The sequence below is a fragment of the Notolabrus celidotus genome, chromosome 14 (assembly GCF_009762535.1).
Source record: "Notolabrus celidotus isolate fNotCel1 chromosome 14, fNotCel1.pri, whole genome shotgun sequence".
Classification (NCBI taxonomy): Eukaryota; Metazoa; Chordata; class Actinopteri; order Labriformes; family Labridae; genus Notolabrus; species Notolabrus celidotus.
In genome coordinates, this window is record NC_048285.1 from 5506601 (window position 1) to 5527388 (window position 20788).

Below are 20788 nucleotides of genomic sequence, written 5' to 3' on the forward strand. Positions count from 1 at the left end.
TGAATGCCCTCCTGCACACACACACACACCGTTTAACCTTCAAATGGACCGGAATCTTATACATTCAAGTCATCTTAAATGATTGTTAAAGCCTCTTATGTCTATAAATGCATATGACTCAGCAGCGCTATCATATGTCTCCAATATCTCGTGCACTACAAGCACCCAAATTCACTCCAAGCCTCTGCACCCGCGAAAGGCTGCAGCAAAACAAATGCGAAAAATTCAGGCTTCCTCCAGCGTGCTTTTTTTTTTTGGTTTTTTTTTGTATGAAAGCAGATTAAAACAACTCTTACCAACTGGCGTTTTGGAGCTGATACAGCCCATTTTCGCAGCTGCATGAAGAGCCCTTCGAGGAGAGCAACCTAGCTATTTTTTTATCCCCTAATTTCCTCGTGCAAGAGGAGCGTACCTCACTGATGGAAAGCCTCTGTCACTCTCCTCCTCTACGGAGGCTCCGCTGGGTTCCGGTGTGAAGCGGCAGCGCGCTGCTTGGCTCAGACCGCCGGAGTGACGCCGAGGGCGGGGGGGAGTCCAGCCTTCATCACTTCTGCTCCAGGTTGTCTTCTGTGTTCTTGACCTGCTTCACATCCATACAAAATCAACACATGGATATTTTAATACAGGTTTGCTGCTTTTTCTTCTCAGTCTCTTGAGTGAAAGTCTCTTCTTGGATTAGTCTCAGCTCTGCGTCACCAGTTGAAGGGTCGAGTCCTGCGGTTCAGCACCTCAGTGGAGGGACAGCGCTCTGACAAGTGGCGGCTGCAGCGTGGGTTTCTGTTGAGGCTGCACAAGCTGAGGGGTTCCCCTCCTGGTGTGCACGGATTTCGGGTCCCTGTGCGCCCTGTGTGCGCTCGCAACGTCTCCCAGTCAGATAAGAGGATGATTGGAGGATGATACTGATACAAAAATCCCACGCTTACTGCTTTTATACACCCTGAACGAGCTTCCGCCTCCTTGTGCTGTTTCCCCCTGCTAGATAAAAGCGGAATGAGACGTGATTGGCTAGTGTCACCTTACATGGCACACAGGGAGAGGGAGGAGTCAGCCGTGCACACATAAGAAGAGCAAGTTGTCCAGTAAGGCTTGCATTTCAGCTCATTAGCTGACATGATGAGAATTGAGGAACAGGCTGCATATTTCAACAGGTTTAAAAAGGAAAATGGAAGAGTTGATGACAGCCTGGAGCAGCTAATAATACTAATAAAGCAACATGTGCAGAGGGCGAGGTATTAATATGTTTTCCTGTCGCAAATAATCCAACAGTCCGAGAAAGAAAAGGTCGAGTCAGACCTATAAATGCCCGCGGCCTTTAAGACGAGGCGTTGCGCAGTGAAGCAATAATAGAACCATCCAATTAAGGCAGCAGCGGCACATGTGAGCAAAGTGACATTTTTCACGCGCAGTCTGACACGTTACAGGACATCAGAACCCAGTTTCATGCTCCCACACTGTGTAATGGACTCGCTGCAGGCTCATTACGACCTCAAAGTCCACGCGCTCAGATAAAGACGTCGTTTCTAAATATAAGACTTGACATTCTGTCTTCATGCATGTGAGATCAAAGTGACTATCACCGCGCAGCGCATGCGTCTTGAATACAATTAATAAAAAGGTCTACAGTGAGGCCTCATCGTGGCCCGATTGTAAGCGACCTATTCTGGTCTCCATCAGGTCGACGATGAAGCATCTTCTTGCTCTGCTCCTTCTCTCTTTGCGCCCAACCGGTCTCTAAACATAGACCCGCAGAGCTGCTGACCCACGCAGCTGCTCCTCCAATGCACTTATCATCTGTTGCCGGAGGACAGATCCATGGGTCCCCGGAGATGCGCATTTTCCATTCATCTTCAAAACAGTAGGCTCAGAGTGGGTGCTCGGTGGATGCCTGGATTAATTTAAAAGACTAAATCAGATTTCCACAGTTGCCCACTCACGGTATAATCACTCATAATATCGTATTTATAATTAAGGTGCAACGTGTGGCTCTATCTAAAGAAACGAAACTTAATATCTGCTTTGAATTAGAAAACATTTACCTTCTGGAGTACTCTGCACATCTCTGTAGGACACATTTTGCACTTACTTTATTTTATTGTCATAACATCTCCCCAAATTTTTCCCAAACATGTAATTAGGAGGAGTATGGGGAGTGATGGTTGATGTTTTCTGGCTTTGTTTATCACATACAGATAATTAAAATGAGACTTTCCACCTCTGAAACCATTTGAATGTTGAGAGTAACAAAAATCAAATTAAAGATATTTAGTCGGTAATGGTGCAGAATGATTCAAAGGAAATGTTTGGTGGATGCTCCAGCGCGCTTGGCCTGTGCGTAAATACGCGCGACAGAGCAACAAAGGGCCAGTATGAAACGCCGCAGGAGCTACAGGTGTTTGTGTCCACAGTGACTGCACATTTCCTCTAACAACGATCTTATCAGTATTAACAAAGACATTCTCCAAGGGAATGAGAGACACCAGATCACAGAGCCCGGAGACAAACTGGGGGAAATGTGCAGCATTGCTCATCACACATTCAACACGTGGGAGGACAAGCATTCGTCACACGGTTATTTTTGCTCATTTAATGTGCCACAGTCGGTGATTTTACAGTTAGAAGCGCGGCAGACTGTAATCTTCTGTACTTCCTCTCCTCCTGCAGTGCGCACTCAGCTCCTATTTCATAACACATCAAAGTTGCGGCAAAGCCACAGCTCATGCAGGCTGATCAGTCCTCTGTGTGCCACATGGTGCTTTACCCGGTGCTCCAGCGCCACCCACAGGTAGGCTGAGGTACAGGCAGCTGTGGGGATGCGGACAGCCTGTTGCTGGTTTGTGCCTGCAGAGCTGAGATCGCATGGATGTGCAATGGAGAACAAGAGGAGTTTCCATCACAGCATGAAGATTCTGTGTTTTTAAGCTGCATGACTGAAGTCTTCATGTGTCCTGATTTTATGAACACTGGGGAGAAGGAGCAAACTATGATGACAAAAAATATTTAGAAATTCCATGTATTCAGCAATATTTTGATCCTTACATAACACATAAAAATGTCCCAAAAGAACCAGATTTTGCACATCAGTGTAGCTGGTTTTAGTAGCATCAATTTGAGATCACAATCCCTGACATTTCTTCACATGAACTTAGCTAGGTATGCTTTGGTTAAATGATCCAGTGGACTCAGACTGGCATCTTGACAGCAACACTTCAGATCCGCTCTTCTGTACCAAGCCACCAGAACAGACCACGCAGATCAAGTACTGGATCAGGTAGCGAAAAACTGTAGGTTGATGAAAAAGTACAAACAAGGTCAAGGCATCAGTGAGACTGAAGGCTTCTGCCTGTAGAGCAAACATATGCTCCAGAGTTTCAGGCTGCCGGTGCTGACACTGCAGACAAGATGCAGATCTCAATCAAGATCCTGCAGACTCATTTTCTCAGAGGGGAATTAGGAAGAATGACATGGAGGAGGAGGTTTCTCGCTGAGGAGAGAAACAGCAGAGAGGAAAAAGTGGGAAAGATGTTTTGACCCGGTCTGGGGACAAACTGAGAGTCCCCGTCTCCAGGAGGAGATGATCTGTCCCCTCAGGGCTGCAGAAGAGAGCCAGGGGGCTCTGCAGAAGAAGCAGTGACAGCAGGAGAGCGGTGGAGGACAGGAGGATTCAACCTCAGGAGCAGATTGTAGAAAACAAGTTAGGCAGAGGAAAGTAGAAGATTAAAGGAGCATTCCGCATAATCGTAACAGTCCTTCATATTGAGACACTAGTTGAGATTTCACTCCAGTTTAATCCAGTAAAAAGAGTTTACTCTTTCTAATCTCAGTCTTTTGTTTTCTGTATTGGGTACTTTGTTGCCTGTAGACTATGTATTTTACTAAAATACAACACAAACATTTTAACTACATTTCAATACTGCAAAAGACTTGAGCAGATATGCAGCCATACTTTTCACTTTTCATTTTCCCACGATAAGTACGTCTCTTTCTGATTTTCTTGACAATTCAACCTTTTTGTCTTGTCTTCAGATAACAATACTCATTATTACGTGATATTTAATGAACTACCATAATGTCAGATAACCCAGAGTTGTATCCCCAGAGAAACAAAAACACAACAGCAGCAGAAAACAGCAGAAATAGCAATGTGACGGGATAGAAATGGATGTAATTTACCTCATCCCTGTGGACAATGGCTGCATGGCATGTTGTGCTCTGAACTATACCAGTGAACTGTGTTTTATTTTCTAGATCACCAGAAAATGATCCTGTTATCACAAGAAAACAAGTAAACCGTACCATGAACTGGAGATGTTGCATGTCTAAATGTAAAAATCCGATCAGGTGATGAAAGACGCCCTACTCACTGCCTCTCACCCTTCAATGTATATCTGATATGTAACTCGTCTTCCTAAATTTCCTCTCAAGCTGTTGCGCTTCACTCCGGCACACGCTGTACAAAAGAGTCTTGACTGACTGCGCATAAAAGATGAGAGCAGTCTTATCGTCTGAAACAAAAACGATGGCCTCCAGCTTTTCTTAACGAGAACACGAAGAGTCAAAACCAGGTTTAATAAAGTCCAAACCCCAACAGATATCCAAAATAATTACCACAATCTGTTACGCGGAGATGAAAATAGGTGATCTTCAAATATTTTGCATTATTAATGGAGTGCTGTAGTAATGTCATCAAACTCTGACGCCTCGAAATCTCAATTAGCACGACGGATATGGAGCAGAGGATCAAAGGAGGAAGAGTCTTTTTGACACTCCCATTGTATCACAGGTTAAAAAAGATGTACCTTTTAATAACCTGAAGTCTCATTGGCCAAGATGAGATTAACATGCTGTGTTTAATCATACTAATATAGTCTAATAAGAGCATTTAAAATATACTTTTATAAGTAATGTGCACCAGCAGGCTCTGAGGACATAAATGTTTATGAGCCTGAAACGAGCACACTCATTTTTAAATATCATAAACATGCAGATGAGTAATGTATCTTGAATCTGATTCACATCTCGAGTCATGAACCCAAACATAGATTAAAGGAGCAGTCTGGGTTAAAGTCAGGCTCTTGAGAAATAGATGACAAGATTGATTCCTCTTCAGCGTGCTCGCTCGATACGAAACCACAGCCTGCAGATCTTCAGCTTTTACGAGGGAATACTTTATAGAAGCACGAATATTAACCACTGAGTAGCTGCTCATCAAGAGGATAGTGGCCCTTTAAAAGTCATTCTTTATGTCCTCCTGCTGCATCACTAAACTATACAGGCCTCCCTTGTAAAATAGACTTTGTATCTCAATGGGAATATTCCTGGTAAAAAAATAAAGGTTAAATAAAAAAAAATTTAAAATACGATGACTGTCTTTATCACAGTTTTCCTTCAATATCATGTAAAAGTATTTGGGACAGTTGTTGCAAATGAATAACAATCCTAATTGTTAATTTGGTCAGGCACATACTGGGGAAACCATAGTGTCTTAAAATTAGTTATATTACCTGTTAGAGCTAACCTCGTTTGCAGCTGTTAATAGCCTGCCTACTATTCGACTGGTTCCTCAACAAAGACGCCGAGCTGACCAGGATCCCCTGTGGCTAATATGCTTACTATTGACAAGTACGTCATACAACCCCACCTTGGAGAAAAACAACGATCTCTTTAAGGGCTCTTGTGTTTGCCAAAATAACAACAAGCTTTATTTAGAGGAGAAGACAACCGCTTGTTTGTTATATGGACGATGATGCACTCATGGAACTCAGGAAAATGAAACGCTGTGTTCCCTTTCCCACTCAGCATATAGTATATTTGTCTCTCAAAGCTGAATATAAGATATAAAACAGATGTCTGCTCATAGAGATGAACACGCTGTTGTCAGATCACCACCAATAGGAGCCGGGTGGAGATACAGTCGAGGGTTCTGCTCTCTTTTTCTGATTGGTCAATACTCCTCCGACTACAAATGTCCTCAAAACAGAAACAAGAATACATCCTAAACTGAAGCTGGATCATGTGTGCACAGATTCTAGATCTTTATCTGTAAAGCTTTCCAGTTTTTTTTTGATTAGATTGTGAACAATTATTTGTAGCTCAATAAGTATTCGTAATTTTTTAAATAGATCATATTGCTGGAAAAAAAATCCACCATAATATAGTTTTGGATTGTGAAGAATTGACATTTTTGATGACATATTTTTTCAGCTTCATCTGCAGATTCTTTTTTAATATTCAAGGATTTTGAACCCTGTGAAAAAAGGAGCCACATGTGTAAATATATGATGTTTGAGTATGAACAGATCTGGTTAATGTAGAGGAATAAAGCGAGAAACTGATTCTCTGTTAAAGGCTTTAATGGTACGATACAATGAATCAGCTCCCTGCTGAAGCAGAGTCAATATACATATATATTAAATAAGCTCTCATTCTGTCCGAGCCATTCTCTCTCTCACATTTTTATTTAGACTTATAGAATAACGGTTAAACTTTAAAGTGTCTTCGTTTGGGACTGCTAATAATTTAATCTCTCTTTCTAAACGTGGCGTTCTGATGGAGGCCGTGTCGCGCAGGTTCAAGAAGCAGCATGAACACAGTCCGTCCTGCTGAGGTGTGTCTGAGCAAGCTGTTCAATCCCTGACCTCTGACCTCTTTGAGTCAGTGTTCACTGAGGATCAAGGACCTCACATGAGCAGGGTAAGAGTTAACAGCACACTGAGAAGCAAAGCAGCAGAGACACGTGACACGGCCCCAGCTCCGTTCCTGTCCTGGTCTGTGGTGAATTGCGGTCCAGGTGCTGCAGTGTGCATCTGGCAGTGCCTCAGGTCGGCGCCCACGCAGGCGGCATAGCCCATGGCGTGGGCGATGTAGTTCTGCTCATTGACACCCTGGAAAAGGTGGGCCATGGGTCCACGGGCGAGCACGGCGACGTCTTCCCCGCTGTGGGTGGTGGACTCTGTGGGGGCGGCTGACACCTGGACGTAGTCTTTAGATTCTGGAGGAGAGAGAAGAGGATTAAAAACACGCTCCCTTTGAATCCAAGCTGTCCTGTTCAAACACTGTCTTTATTTGTTTACTTTTCACAACAAGGTAAACAGGGAGGACATGAGGGGCTCTCTAAAGCACAACAAACCTTGACTTTGGGAAATAAATGTTTAATGTATTGTACACAAGTCTGTCCATAAGTTTGCTTTATGATCGTTGCAGTTCTGTTGAGTTTTTTTTCCTCATTTTGATATTTGTTATTAACGTTTCTGTCCTCAACATGAAGAGAAAAAGGAAGAAACTTTATTTTTCTGACTGTTTTCAAGTGTTTACTCGAGTCTGCATGGTCTGCTGAGGTTCATACTCACTGGTGTTGACTTTGCGGAGGTCTGGCCGTGTCCCGTTTTTGATTTTGTACCCTGGTCCATTGCCGTACATCAGTGTGGTGTAAGGCAGCATGTCTATACCCCACAGAGGAGATTTACCTGAAACACACACAACAAAACAACAAAGACCATGAAGCGCTTCCTTTGATTCATCCTTTCAGTTTTCTGCTACCTGCTAAAATCACACACGCACTAACACACACTAACACACACACACACACACACACACACACACACACACACACACGTGCACAAGGGGATGGGTCTGGATCCCCAGGGTGCTGCAGGAGGTCCAAAGCTTGTTGAGTATCTCAGTGTTTCTCTCCAGATGAGCCATTAGCCTGGCGTGTCTCCCCACTGATGAAAAGCTCAGAGTTTCACAAGCACATTAATCACTGCTGTACCGCTGGGAGGAGGAGGAGGAGGAGGAGGAAGAGGAGGAGGAGGGTAAAGTTAAGTAAGGACAGAAAGAGAGAGAGGGGAAACAACAGGATGTAAAACAAGGACTCCATCGATCCAGCTTTGAAGGCCGATACAGATACATTTATTTAAAGGTGAATATTCAGGAGCCAAAAAATTCTCAGACTTGTTTTGTGCAGGATTATTTCAGAGCGGAGCATCTGCCTCTGAAACTTGAAGAGTAACACTGAGCTTTCAGTGTGAAACAAAAACCATCAAAGTAAGACTGCAGGTAAGGCCGTGGTGAGGCAGTCAGTAGAGTCAGGGGAAGCAGAGGCAGGGGACGGGGACTAGTAGTGCACGCCGGGGAAATGTACGCGCAGGAGGCGGGCAGAACGACAGGAAGCAATTTGATTGGTTCATAATTTTGGACCCAAAAAAAACAGTGATTGGTTGGTGTTTTCCCAGGTTTACTCCGCCTGTAGATAGCAGATATTTTTACGTATTTTTTAAGAACACATTATGTATTGATTACCATCGGGACATAAACATCATTTTAACCAGTATAACAAAAAGTGTATCTAAATCTGATTACCAACCCCAGCTTTAAGATGGTAATATAACCCCAAATGTAACTTTTATTAGAGAAGTTTTCTTTTTGGATGAAACCACTCCCTCCTAAATCAACCATCTGTTCACGCTGCACTCAACAGCGGCACTGTTTCACTAATACTTGCATGCTTGCAGATATTTCGAACACAGCCCTTAGTAGGACTCTGTTCCTCTGCGAGTGCGTCTGGTTCACCTCAGGTTTTCAGGTAACAGTGATTGAGACGAGACAGAGTTGAAGGAACAAAGGTAAAGAGTGAGTAAGGTCTATAAAGGGACGATTCAAAGGGAGATAAACGGGCCACAAGGACTGACAGAGTGAGGAGGACTTAGAACGAATGATGAAAAAGAGGGGGGAAAAGAGGTGTCAGTGTTGATGGTCAGAGATAGGCAGCAGGAGGAGAGACGAGGAGAGAGCGAGGGACTGAAATAGAAAGGCGAGGGGGAGAGAGGCTGCCAGTTATATGTGTTTACCCGGGCTGTAATTGCAGAGGAGAGAAAGCAGGGAAATGTCAAGCTGCTGGAAGAGGGACACTGAAGCAGGGAGAGGGCAGGCATGACACACACACACACGCGCGCACACACACACAAAGGAAGCAAAAAATGCCACCTTGGATGTCTATTTCCATCAGACAAAAACTCACCTCCAGGGATCGGGGCAAAGGAAGAAAGGAGGAAAAGAACATTTGTCCTGCATCAGAAGAAGTCTGGCTGCAGGAACAAATCATTTTAACTTTTCTTCAATCTTATAAACATCTCAGAGAGATCTAATCCTGTAAGATAGAAACAAGTGATAATTACCCAGAATGCTCTGCCCTCTGAATGGGAATCCATTGAGGGTGAAAGGGTGAGAGTGGTCAGCCATCACTATCGTCAGAGTTTCCTGCTCCTCGGTGAGTTCCAGACCTTTGGCGATGGCGTTATCGAGAGCAACCGCCTCGTGGAGCGCCATGTAGGCCCGGCCGGCGTGGTGAGCCTGATCGATACGGCCACCTGACCACAGACAGAAGGAGGGGTTAATAAGAGGAGACGATTAGGTCAGGGTTTCAGGAACAAGTGGGAAACATAGATGGTTTAAGAATGGATGACATGACTGCTACGGAAGAGTGAACACAAAACAGTTAGAGCTCCCCCTGGTGACTGGCTGCAGTATAGGTGATAAAGCCTGCCTCCTCCATGTTAACAGATGGAACATGGACATGGGTCGGAGAGTATATTACACATCACATAAAGTTTTCTCTCTTTTTTTAAGTTATATTTTGGGGCTTTTTCGCCTTTATTGACAGGACAGCTGAAGAGAGACAGGTTAATGGTCGACTGGCTGGGAGTCGCACAGGCGACCTCTGCGATGAGGACTGTAGCCTCTATACGTGGGGCGCTTAGACCGCTAGGCCACCAGTGCCCCAGAATAAAGTTTTCTTAAACAAAGTTTCTTTCTTTATATATTCATTTCCAGATATTTAGTTTTCTAAGAAGTTAAGTTTTCATCTGTTACTTGATCCTAAGAGGGTATATCACCATGATTGATTGCTCTGTTGACAAACACGGCTCTGATTTAGCAAGAACTAACACACAAGTGACTGAACTTTCCATAATGCCAAACTCAAAGCCTCCAACTCTCTCAAAAATCTTTACTCTGTTAGACTGTTTTTTTTTTAAAACATGATAAATTCATGCAGAACATTCGTATGTAAATACAGCATCAAAAAAAAAATGTGCAGCATTAAAACATTAAAAGGAATTTGCATTCACGTGTTATTGATGCATCAACTTTGACAGCCCTACTTAAAAAATAATCAAAACTACTGACGCCAAGATTACTCAAAACAAATATTCAAATTAAAATGAACAAAGTAAGCATATTTTTCCACTACTGTGTCAATAAGAGTATTAAAAGCTTGAAAAATATCTCTTTAAGGGACATTTACATTGAGATGAACTTGTGATTCATTGCAGAAAATCAAGCAATAAGGACACTCAGAGGACTGCAGTGTTTTTGGTTTTGTTTTTGCCTTTTCAGCAAGGCCTGGAAAAATGAATTATCTTGAAAAGTCATCGATGAAAGGTCAGTATCAGACGACTTGAAACTTTACTGGACTTGTTTTTGAATGAGTGGAGCTGACCGAGCAGAGAGACTGTTAAAAATCAGGCAGTATCACTGCTAGGATTTTTACTCTCTTTATTCTTTAACATTTTGATATTTTATATTTCTGATGTTTTAATTGTTTTCATCTTTTATATTTTGTTGTTTTTGGTATTCCAACATTGTTTTATCTAAACCTTTTTTTTAAAATTATTTTTCATTGTTTTCCTCACATTTCTTTTTTATTGTCTTTTACTTTCTTTCCTGTTTGTAAAGCACTTTGTAACCCTTTTTGAAAAGTGCTATACAGATAAAGATTATTATTATTATTATATTATTATAAAAAGGATGATACTGGTGTTCAATTTAGAGTTTGGTGCAGTAACATCCTTCAAAGTTTGAGGAAAAGATCCTGCAAAGTTACAGTAATCACTTACAGAACAGAACAATAGCAAGTTGTACATTTTATGAACTATCAAGACTCCATAGAATCAGAAAACACCATTGCCATGAGTAAAACTGCTTTTTATGCATTAACAGTCGAAGTGAGGTGGTGCAAAATGTCAACCCTGCAGCCTAGATTCAATGCATGCATTTTCCTCCAGAGCCTAAAAATATATCTTAAAGTAAAACAAGAAGAAGAGGGAAGAGGAGCGACTTCCTGCAGCAGAGAGTGCTGCAGGAGGAAGCTCATGTTGTGATTGTTGTTTGACGTTTCAGCTCAGTCCTCTTCAACCAGCTGCGTTGGAAAGTGAAGTAGTCTTGGGTTAATAAGTTGTGGGCTGTCAGTGATTGGGCACACCATATGTCGGCTTCTATTTATACGTTTTCCTGTTATTTTGAAGTCATCTGAAGACACTTAGCAGCAGCAGCAGCGTGGAGTCCCCCGGCAGCTGCCTCAGATTAAAGGAGAGATGGATGAGGAGGAGGCCGGTGCGGCAGCCGTGTGGAACACAAACACGTCAGCCAGCACACACTCTGCTAACACACACTGCGGCAAACTCATTGAGCTGTATGCAGAACCACTGTTAAATAACTGGATCCACTGCAGGTACACACAGATCTGTAGCGTGCCGCAGGATAAAACCGCGAGGATAAACAATAAAAAGAACCCAATATCAGTCCAAAAGATGCAAATACAGATGAGTAAACAATCTATTGTTTTTCAGCAAACACCAGCAATTACCATTGTGTTCATTAAAGTGCCACTCAGACCTTCGAACAGGATCAATGATTTAATTGATCCACCCGGACCAAGCCACATGTTTTCTTTCTATTTTTAGAAGAACGGTCACCTCTCAGGGGATTTATGTTACCCAAGCTTTGACAGATTAAGAGAGGGGAGAGGTGAGGAAGGTGGGGGAAGCTGATGTCCTCACCCTCCACTAGTAGGAAGAAGCCTTTAGGGTTTTTCTGCAGGATGCGGATTGCCTTCTCTGTCGTCTCAACGATGGACGGGTCCATTTTTGGATCCCTCTCCTCTTCGAAGCGCAGATCACCGGGTTCAAACAGAGCTGTGGAAAGAAAAAGCATGTTTGAAACAGATGCAAAGAGCATGTGGTTTCTATGTAGGTGCACCGTTTTTCAGTTTTATCCGCCCACGGTGGAGGTGCAGCAGAAAGGAAAGTCCAATCCTCGTCCTCCTACTGCTGATGCTATTTTCTGCACACAGAAAGCGTTAAATCCTGCTGTACGGGTGAAATCAAACCTCTGCAGCAGCAAATGAGTGAAATACTAAATCTCTACATGTCCTTTGAACCAACACACAGCAGGAGATAGACCGACATTGATGATACTGTACATCAAACCTGCTGCAAGCAACACATTTTACACACAGATAACATTCAACAAGTGAGCACAGAGGAGCGTTTAATATCAGAACAAAGGGAAGAGGAGCAATTACTGGACTTCAGCTTAATTATACAGGATCAATATTTCACTGATTCAGGAGAGGAGAAGTAAAACAGGTGTTACAGTCAACCTGTGCCATTTTTTAAAACCTGAGTCCTGTGATTTACATGTTTTAAGTATCAGCAGGATATCCCTGTTAAACACTTTAAATACAGCGACATGTCAATGTGAGTTTCTCTGGTAAACAGCCGTGTGCTGACCACAGAGCGGTGGTTTGTGGAGAAACATGAGTAGTGTATGAGGGACTGACCACACTCAAACAATAGAGATTAGTAACCAAGGACTCCCCTGGTCTGTTGTGCTCTTTAAAGGCCTGATGGGTAAACTTGTGTTTATAAATCCCTCAGAGGGAACGAGAGAAAAACAAGGAGGTAAGAAAAAGGAAAACTCACCCATTAGGTAGTCCGTAGTTTCAGGGTCAACAGCATCAAAATCCTTTTTATTCCACACATAGCGTGCTTCCTGTGTGGCACCCAGGACATAAAGAACACACAGTGAGTGGGAGGAAGAAGGTCACAGTGTTTGTGTTTGTTGTGAGTCAGAACGAGCTTTCCTTACTGTGCGACTCAGGTTTGGTTGTACTCTGTTTTCTAATAGTGTTGAAAGATTTCTCACCTGATGATGGATTGTTTTTATTAGTGAATACATTATATAACATGAAGTCTGGTCGTCAACTTATCAGTGGGATACTGGTATAGAGTTTTACACTCTTTAGGGCCTGTGTCCACTGACAGCATATTTTCACTGGCAGCTCCCACAACCTCAATAAACGCAGAGCGCTCTACATTGGCGTTATCGCTTCGGAAGGCAGTCTTACAGGACTCTGTCATTCCTTGGAAGGGAGTTCTGGATCTGTTCTAAATTGCACTCTTTGCTTACTATTTGCTTTAACTTACAGACATTTTACAAAGACTATGGAGAAAGACTGTGACCTGTCATTAGCAGCAACTCTAGACTTGGAATTTGCACCCTCAAAAAAACAAATGTGGGTCATAGATTGTGTAAAACATGGAGTTAGTCTCAGGGAACCACCCAATGGTTTCTGAAGAGGAGTTTTTTTAAAGCCACACGATGGTGGTCACCATATTGGAAAACTTCAACACTGGCTTCAAATCTCCTCACTGCCACTAGGGATGGGACATGATTTTCGAATGCTCAAATATTCATTCACTTATTAAAAACCAAAGAGCTCATGCAAGTATTATCTCATTTGGAAAGCACTATTTACATTGTTTCTAACGGTGCCTGGTTGTAATACGGTACTCCCGCCTGACTAACTAACCACATTAAATTACAGAAGGACAAGAATGTTAACTTCAGAGAAAGAAGTTGAAAACATTAGAGACAGCCACTGGAAATACGTGTGTGAGATTCAGAAACAGAGATAATCACAGAAACTGAGCGTGGCTGTAAAATGTAAACATATAAGGCAAGCTCAAGATAGATGCTGAAAGTTTACGCTACGAGCAGCGCCTCGTCCTGCTCAATACGAACAATCACAGAATAGATGGCAGTGATTATCGAATAGTACTTTGAAATGCTGATTTCCTAGTTGTTGCTTGGTCTTGGTATATAAAAAAGAACCATGTAAGGAAAAGACTGTGAGAATATCATCGCAACTGTTAGTGTCAAAGTCGATACTAGAAGCCACGCCCCTCTTGATTTTGATTGGTTAGTGAACAGGAAGTGATATTGATGCACATGACTGCTCCAAAATCAAAACTATTTAAACTATGAGTGCTGTGAGCTCAGAGACAAATCAGAAGCTTAAAAATGCCCTCAGTACTCCAAAGAAGCGTTCACCCTTTAGATTTCCCATTATTTTGTATTTATACATCACTTTTGACAAACACTCCTCTGATTAAAAAAGAGCAAATACCTTTCCAGATTTCATCTTCTGCCACTCCTCGATGAGGTTGCGTCCATCTTTTCGTTTGCCCCTGGCAGAGAAGTCTGTGGGGTACTCTGGATCCTTGGTGTACCGAGGGGTCATGTACTTTCTGCCTCCACCAATGATCACCTGAAAACACACAAAGGCACATACACAGACTTTGAAACACACCTGCACCACTTTGCAATGTCAGGAACGGACCATATGAGGGACATCTGGAGAGTCTCACATCGATGTCGACGTTTTTGAGGAGCTGGGAGGAGATGTCGGTGCAGCCGTCTCTCTTGGCTCCTGCAGGCATGTCGGCATCACTGTACCACTTCCTGCTGGCACTGTGGGCGTAGCTGGTTGCTGGGGTGGCATGTTGCACTCGTGTGGTTGTTACGATGCCGACAGACTTGCCTAAAAGATGGATTTGTGCCATGTTTAATGTGTTGTACAAGTTTATTACCTGATATGTACACCCACAATTCACAAAAGTATAAAATATGCTGTGTGAAATGTTGATAACAGTAGTTTTTGATGGTTTTGAAATTCATTTAAACCTTATATTTAATTTAAAGGTGACATATCATGCAAAATCCACTTTTTAATGGTTCTTTACCTGAAATATGTTTCCCTGGCATGTCTACAAACCCCCCGAGAATGAAAAAAATCCATTCTGCCCCTGTTTTGATTTCTCCACCTTTCTTTAAATGTGTGTGAAACGAGCCGTTTCAGTTTTCAGTGTTTTTGTTACGTCACAACAATATCCAGTCTGTAACGGAGTCAGAGCTCGGAGCTTGTTCAGCCCATAGACTGTATAAAATAATACTGAATCCCCCCTCCGTTTTTCATTACCTGCACAAATGTGTGCTAACAAGGAGCTTAGGAGGGAGGCATGCTAGTTGTAGGCTGTCTTAATAAACACAAAGGTCGGTTTTACTCCCCACGTCTGCAGATTTGAAGATCTAGTGGATAATTTTTATTTGTCATCGAGAAGTGCTAGCGCTAGTTAGCATAGCTACATGTCGTAGCTGTGTACCAAGACACACGTCTACATACTGATAAATAAAACAACAAGAAACACTAAATCTGTGACCAATGGTTCAGAAAGGTTCTGCTGCAGGCGCCTCTCCATCAGGATCAGATTCTGGATCAGATTCAGAGGGTTGAAGTGGCGCGGGTCTGTGAGCAGTGTGTCTATTCAGCCAACATGTAAACATTAGATCAAAGTGCTGGAGAGCCGAGGGCACATCCACTTCCTGAGGGGGCGTGGTCAGAGAGAAAACAGAGTGTTCTGAGGAGGACTGAAGAAGAGGGTTTTTCAGGCAGACCAAAATCTGATTTCAAAGTGTTTTTTTGAACATAAACTTTAAAGACATGTTTTGGGGACCTCTTAGACCAATATATTTTGATGAAAAAAGCGTGATATGTCACCTTTCAAATATTTCAAAAACAAACTTTTGAATGGCTTTTTATTGTTTCACATCATTATGCAACATGTCCACATTAAAACACCTGGTTCTCAGTCTCCAAAGTGCATCACTGGGGTCAGGGTCAAGAGTTTTGATGATGTTATAATACATTTATGGCCGTTGATAACACATGTACATGATAAACGTGGAGGTGTTCCTCTGTGCACAGCGTCACCCTGCAGGATAACATGTGGCCGCGGGCGGCTGATGCTCTCAGCTCCCCGGTGGCGCTTGCTGCTGTAATATCACTCAGACGGGACACTGCAGCTCACAGCAGAGCGCTCAGCTGTAAAATCAGGGTTTTGCAGAGGCTGTATGAGACCTGAGGGATTTTCTTTGGTCAGGAGCCAGAACTAAAGTGTGACACGGCAGTGCAGAGTAAGGTATCAGCCTGCTGCCTGACAGAGAGTCGCACAATCCCATTTGTTGCTTCAATTCTGCCTCAGATTGAAGATTGAAGACATCCAGATTCATTTTCCCCTCAGATCTTTTTTCTGTGCAGCACTGGGTTGTTTTCATCACGTGTCGCAGTTTGACTGTAGTTAAGAACATTTTCTGATATCTGAGTCTACAATGCACATCAGTGACTTCTATTCACCACCTGAGTTAAATAATGCAATCTGATTTGTTTCTGCTTTGTGTCCTGACTGTTCTTGTCAAACGGTTTGTAGCGAGGAAATCTCCAAACCTCCACCTGCAGCCTCATCACTCTACAAAGTTCTTCATGTAAAATAAATCTGAAAGGACGGATAAGGCAGATGTGTAGACACAAAATACAAACAATGTTTTGTTGCTGAATTAACATTGCAAACTAGGGCTGTCAAACTTTTAATTTTAATCTTAATGAATCACATTTTTAATCGTGTTTAAATTCCATCATTCTGCTTTTCAAAACTGTTTTAAATCCATATCAACAACATAAAGCAATTCTTACTAGTGTCTTGATTTGAGAATCAAATGAATGTAATGAAATGATGCTGCACTGCTGCATCAGTGGGGTCTGAAGCCATGGCTTTGAAGTAGGAGACAGCCTCAGAGTGTTTCATTCACAGGTCTGTGGTGATTTGCATAATCTAAAATCGTGCTCTGATGGCTTTTGGGATGCAGCTTCCCGCTGACATCACCCTGATTAGCTTCACATGTTAAGTTTGAAGCTGGCAGCTTAAACTCAAAGTACTTCTTAGGGGGTTTGGATTGACATTAAGTGCACATTACTTTTGTCAAAGTACTCTTTGGAGTTTTTTTATAAGAAATGTGTCGTACAAAAGCGCAGTGGTGCTGTCATTTTATATCAAGGTGGCAGAGGGAAGCAAGAAGACACTGTGGCAGCTTAAGGACAGTGTGCAGAAAGGGATAAAATACATGAGATAGTGAAAAGAAAATAACACGATAGTTTGACAGCCCCATTTCAAATCATTAAAACTTCAGTTGTCTGACTGAAATGCAGTCTGTAAAGCACTGGCATGTCTTATGGACATTTGCTTGCATTCAGCCAGAGTTTTTTTGTATCCCTACTTGTCAGAATGTGGAATCAAAAGATGCCTTCCATCCTCAGTCTAGTTTACGGAAGTGAAAATGGCTCAACAGTTTTTAAAAAGTAGAAAACATTTTGATGGAAAAAACGGGCCTTGTGGTTTTCAAGGCTACAAATTTGGCAAAGTTTAAAGGAAGAAGAAGTTTAAAGGAAGAAGCACCTGTTGTCATTTTTTATTAGCCTCAGATTGTGACGCAGATGTCACTGTTTTAAATTACACAACCTCATAAGGACACTCTCAAAGAAAAGAGAGTGAGTAATGCTCTCCTCTTCAAAAAGAAAAGAATGACAACAATTAAAAACTCAGTGTGTTTGTGTTCCTGTTTGTGTTTGTGTTTGTGTTTGTGCGTCTTACCTGCGTCTTTGGCCCACTTCAGGATGGACGTCACTTCGTTGCCTTTCTGTGTTTTGCAGATCCCGTTGCGAGCTGCAGCGTTCACACCGATGACGTTCAGGTTGGTTTTGACGCCGCACAGATACGCTGTGGCTGTCGCTGCACTGTCTGCGATCTGGAAGTCCACACTGTAGGTCTGCCCAACACAAACACACACAAACACACACACGTTAAATGATCTGCATGTAAGGGTTACTCTTGTGAGGCATGTTTTAATGTGTGTCTGTGCTCTGGTGAAGCCCTGTAACTGTCCTGTGTCAGAGAGGTGTTATAAATAAACATGCTCCTGGGGCACTGGTGGCCTAGCGGTCGAAGCGCCTTGCATACAGAGGCTATGGTCCTTGTTGCAGAAGTCACCAGTTCGACTCCCAGCCGTGACCATTTGCTGCATGTCTTCTCTCACCCTCTACTCCCCATGTTTCTCTTTAGCTGTCCTATCAATAAAGGAATAAACGCCCAAAAAACATAACTTAAAAAATAAAATAAACATGCTTCTGTCCTGACTTGACTGATTTTATAGCTGGTTTTATTTTTCTAAAACTTTTGAGTAACTTTTTGGAAATATAAAAATGTACTTTTACCTGGCTTAGATGCTTAGATGCAAAAAAATAGTCAGCTAAGACAATCAGTTGTGCTGCAATCAATGATATAAATTTAATATATAAGGTACAGAAGGTACAGAACACCAGAAATATCAGAACACCTAGGCCCTATTACTTTGAAAAAGGAGTGCAATTTTACAAAACAATAGCTATGTCATGTTTTTAGATGACACCTACCCATCGTACCTGACTTGATTGTAACTGAGGAGAAATGTTTTCTTTCTTTCTTTCTTTTATTCTCCTGATATATCCAAGTTTAAAGTCGGGATGCACTGATATATCAATCAATCAATCTTTATTTATATAGCTCCAAATCACAACAAACGTTATCTCAAGATGCTTCTACAAACAGTAGGTCTAGACTGTAATCTATGTTCAATTGTTAACAAAGACCCAACATCAAGACAGGATAAGATCCAGTCCCATCTTACAGACAGGACTCAGTCTGTTCTCATCTTAATCCACCATGAGCAGAGCACTTTGCAGCATTTAGCAAGTTACAGTGGCAAGGACAAACTTCCTTTAACAGGCAGAAACCTCCAGCAGGACCAGACTCATGTTAGACACACATCTGTTTTGCCGATATGGGCCCTGTTGACAGATATCCACCTATCAGTAAATAACATAAAGTAACCTTGAACCTTGAACCTTGAACCTTGAACCTAGAACCTTGAACCTTGAACCTGAGGTGTTCAGGTATCTGTAGATCCGTCCATTTACAATGCAGTGCTGCAAAGTTTGGTGTGTGTGTGTGTTACCTTTGCCAGTCCCACGTTCGGGAAGGTGTCCATGGTCATCACCGTCTCCTCTCCTGTCTGGTTCTGTAGCTGTCCCTTCAGGATACGAGCCGCCGTGTAGGTCGTGATTCCCATACCTGACGCACGCAAACATCAGCTTCAGCTTCAATTACCAGTGAACTCTCTGTTGTTACATAACGTCTGCCTGCAGTGAGGTCTTGATGCAGTGATTAAAGTCTGATTGTGCTGGTGTTATGTATGTGTGCTGCATGTTGTTAAAACAGAAAACAAGGTAAAAAAAGACCCGGATCACTCTGAACCAGGTCAGACATGAACTCCTGTCTTTAATCTTCTCAGACAGCCGGAGCAGGAGTGTTATAACGCTGAGAAGCTGACTGGTTGTGTAACTTACCGTCTCCGAGGAAGAACAGGATGTTCTTGGCCACATTGGTGTTCAACTTTCGGTCCAACGCTGACTGCAGAGTCTCACGGGCCTGGGACCTCCAGAACTCCGGGTTCTCCTCCTCCACTGTGGGCGAACACACAGATCAGATTGGTTTTGTTAAATTTCATGATGTATTTCTTGTATTTTTGCCTTTTTTTTTTGCAAAATGTCAGACCAGTCAAACAGTACTTTGGGTAAAATCTGTACTTTTGAAGTGTAATAACTAAAACTGCAGGTTAAAGCACAACTCATGCTGTAAGAACATCATGCATCCTTCATCTTTTGCAAGTTTCCTTTGAAAACACAGAAAAGTGACAAATACAAAGAGGACAAAGAAACACTCTGTGCATCATGCAGAGATGAATGTAGGCAGAAACTCTTTGTTCAGGCTTTGTGGGACTCAAATGTGTATTTGTGTGTGTGCATGTTTGTTTGTCTCTACCACACCTCATTCACATGCTCTCTACTCGGCTGCAGTCCATCTCTCTGTGCTGTAACAGGTAGTTTGATACAACAGTCCACAAACAAGCAGTAAACGCTGATACCAGCCAGTTGCATAACATACTGAGTGTGCTGGTTTAAAAAGTTTGGGAGAAAAACAAGAGGCGAGTGATAAGCAATGATGATAAGAGAAGGTGGAAGGAGAACAAAAACAGAGCAGAAAAAAAAAGCTGTGTGTGATTATGTTTTAAATCAAAATGCAGAAAACAACAGAAGTCTGACTCGGGGGTAAAAAGGTTAGAATCAAACATCAAGCTCAACATTTTCAGGCCTCTCTGCTCTGCTGGGGTGCATTTAAAGGGGAACTATGAAAGGGTTTGATATCTGAAGCGAATGCATGTTTGATTTTTGTGCAACTTCTGCTGAAAACGCTGCAAACATCACATCAAGCTGTAGGTGAGGTGCAGGGCTGTGGCTCAGCTCCTTACATGACATGCAGACTGCAGCCATGTGAAGAACTTAAATGTTACTGCGTATAAATGTATACTTAGCTGCTTTAGAGTCAACCTATTCAATTTTCTAAATGATAAAAAGCAACATATAGTTTGCATGATGAGTTGGATGAGTGAACTGAAAATTAAAGATTAGGAAAGGACGTCTCTTGTGTTGTGGGGGAAGTAAATAATCGTCTACTTAGGGCACAGGCAGGGTATAGCATCTTTCATTACTGTCGTAGCTTGTAGTTTGTCATCTCAAAAGATGAAATAATGCATTGAAGTATCACTGTAAAAATGAAAACTTCGAATTGTTGGCTTGAAATTTATTTTTTGGTTAAGTAAACAAAAAATGTTCCATTGTGTTTCTAACTACATCAAAGTAGTTATCTCAACTACCTGTATTAAGCTTTTTCTGTAAAGTTGG

General features: G+C 42.3%; 2 protein-coding genes and 1 long non-coding RNA gene across 4 annotated transcripts in view; 1 reads left to right on the forward strand and 2 right to left on the reverse strand.

The window, feature by feature from the left end:
- The window catches only part of zgc:165508 (uncharacterized protein LOC100101652 homolog), a 33267-nt gene extending 32275 nt beyond the window's left edge, over window positions 1–992 (reverse strand). The window contains exon 1 of one of the 2 annotated variants that reach the window (XM_034701149.1): window positions 413–992. Coding sequence is in view for 1 of the 2 variants with exons in the window: in XM_034701147.1 (XP_034557038.1) it covers window positions 297–341 (45 nt within the window). In the remaining variant the exon portion in view is untranslated. Of the gene's footprint in view, window positions 1–296 lie in introns of both variants that reach the window. The other variant, XM_034701147.1, reaches the window with a different exon arrangement.
- Window positions 1–20504, forward strand: part of LOC117825344 — a 72364-nt gene extending 51860 nt beyond the window's left edge. Inside the window, exons 3-4 of the long non-coding RNA XR_004633833.1 lie at window positions 17663–17772; window positions 19339–20504. This is a non-coding gene — a long non-coding RNA (uncharacterized LOC117825344). The remainder of the gene's footprint in view (window positions 1–17662; window positions 17773–19338) is intronic.
- Window positions 6333–19835, reverse strand: alp3 (alkaline phosphatase 3). The gene is made up of 11 exons (XM_034701146.1): window positions 19616–19835; window positions 19394–19510; window positions 19003–19118; window positions 17604–17778; window positions 14487–14659; window positions 14246–14386; window positions 12759–12828; window positions 11835–11969; window positions 9174–9365; window positions 7347–7463; window positions 6333–6988 (listed from the first exon to the last, which is right to left on the reverse strand). Coding segments are annotated over exons 1-11 (1548 nt in total). The 5' UTR covers window positions 19617–19835; the 3' UTR covers window positions 6333–6677.
- Window positions 20505–20788: the final 284 nt, after the last annotated feature.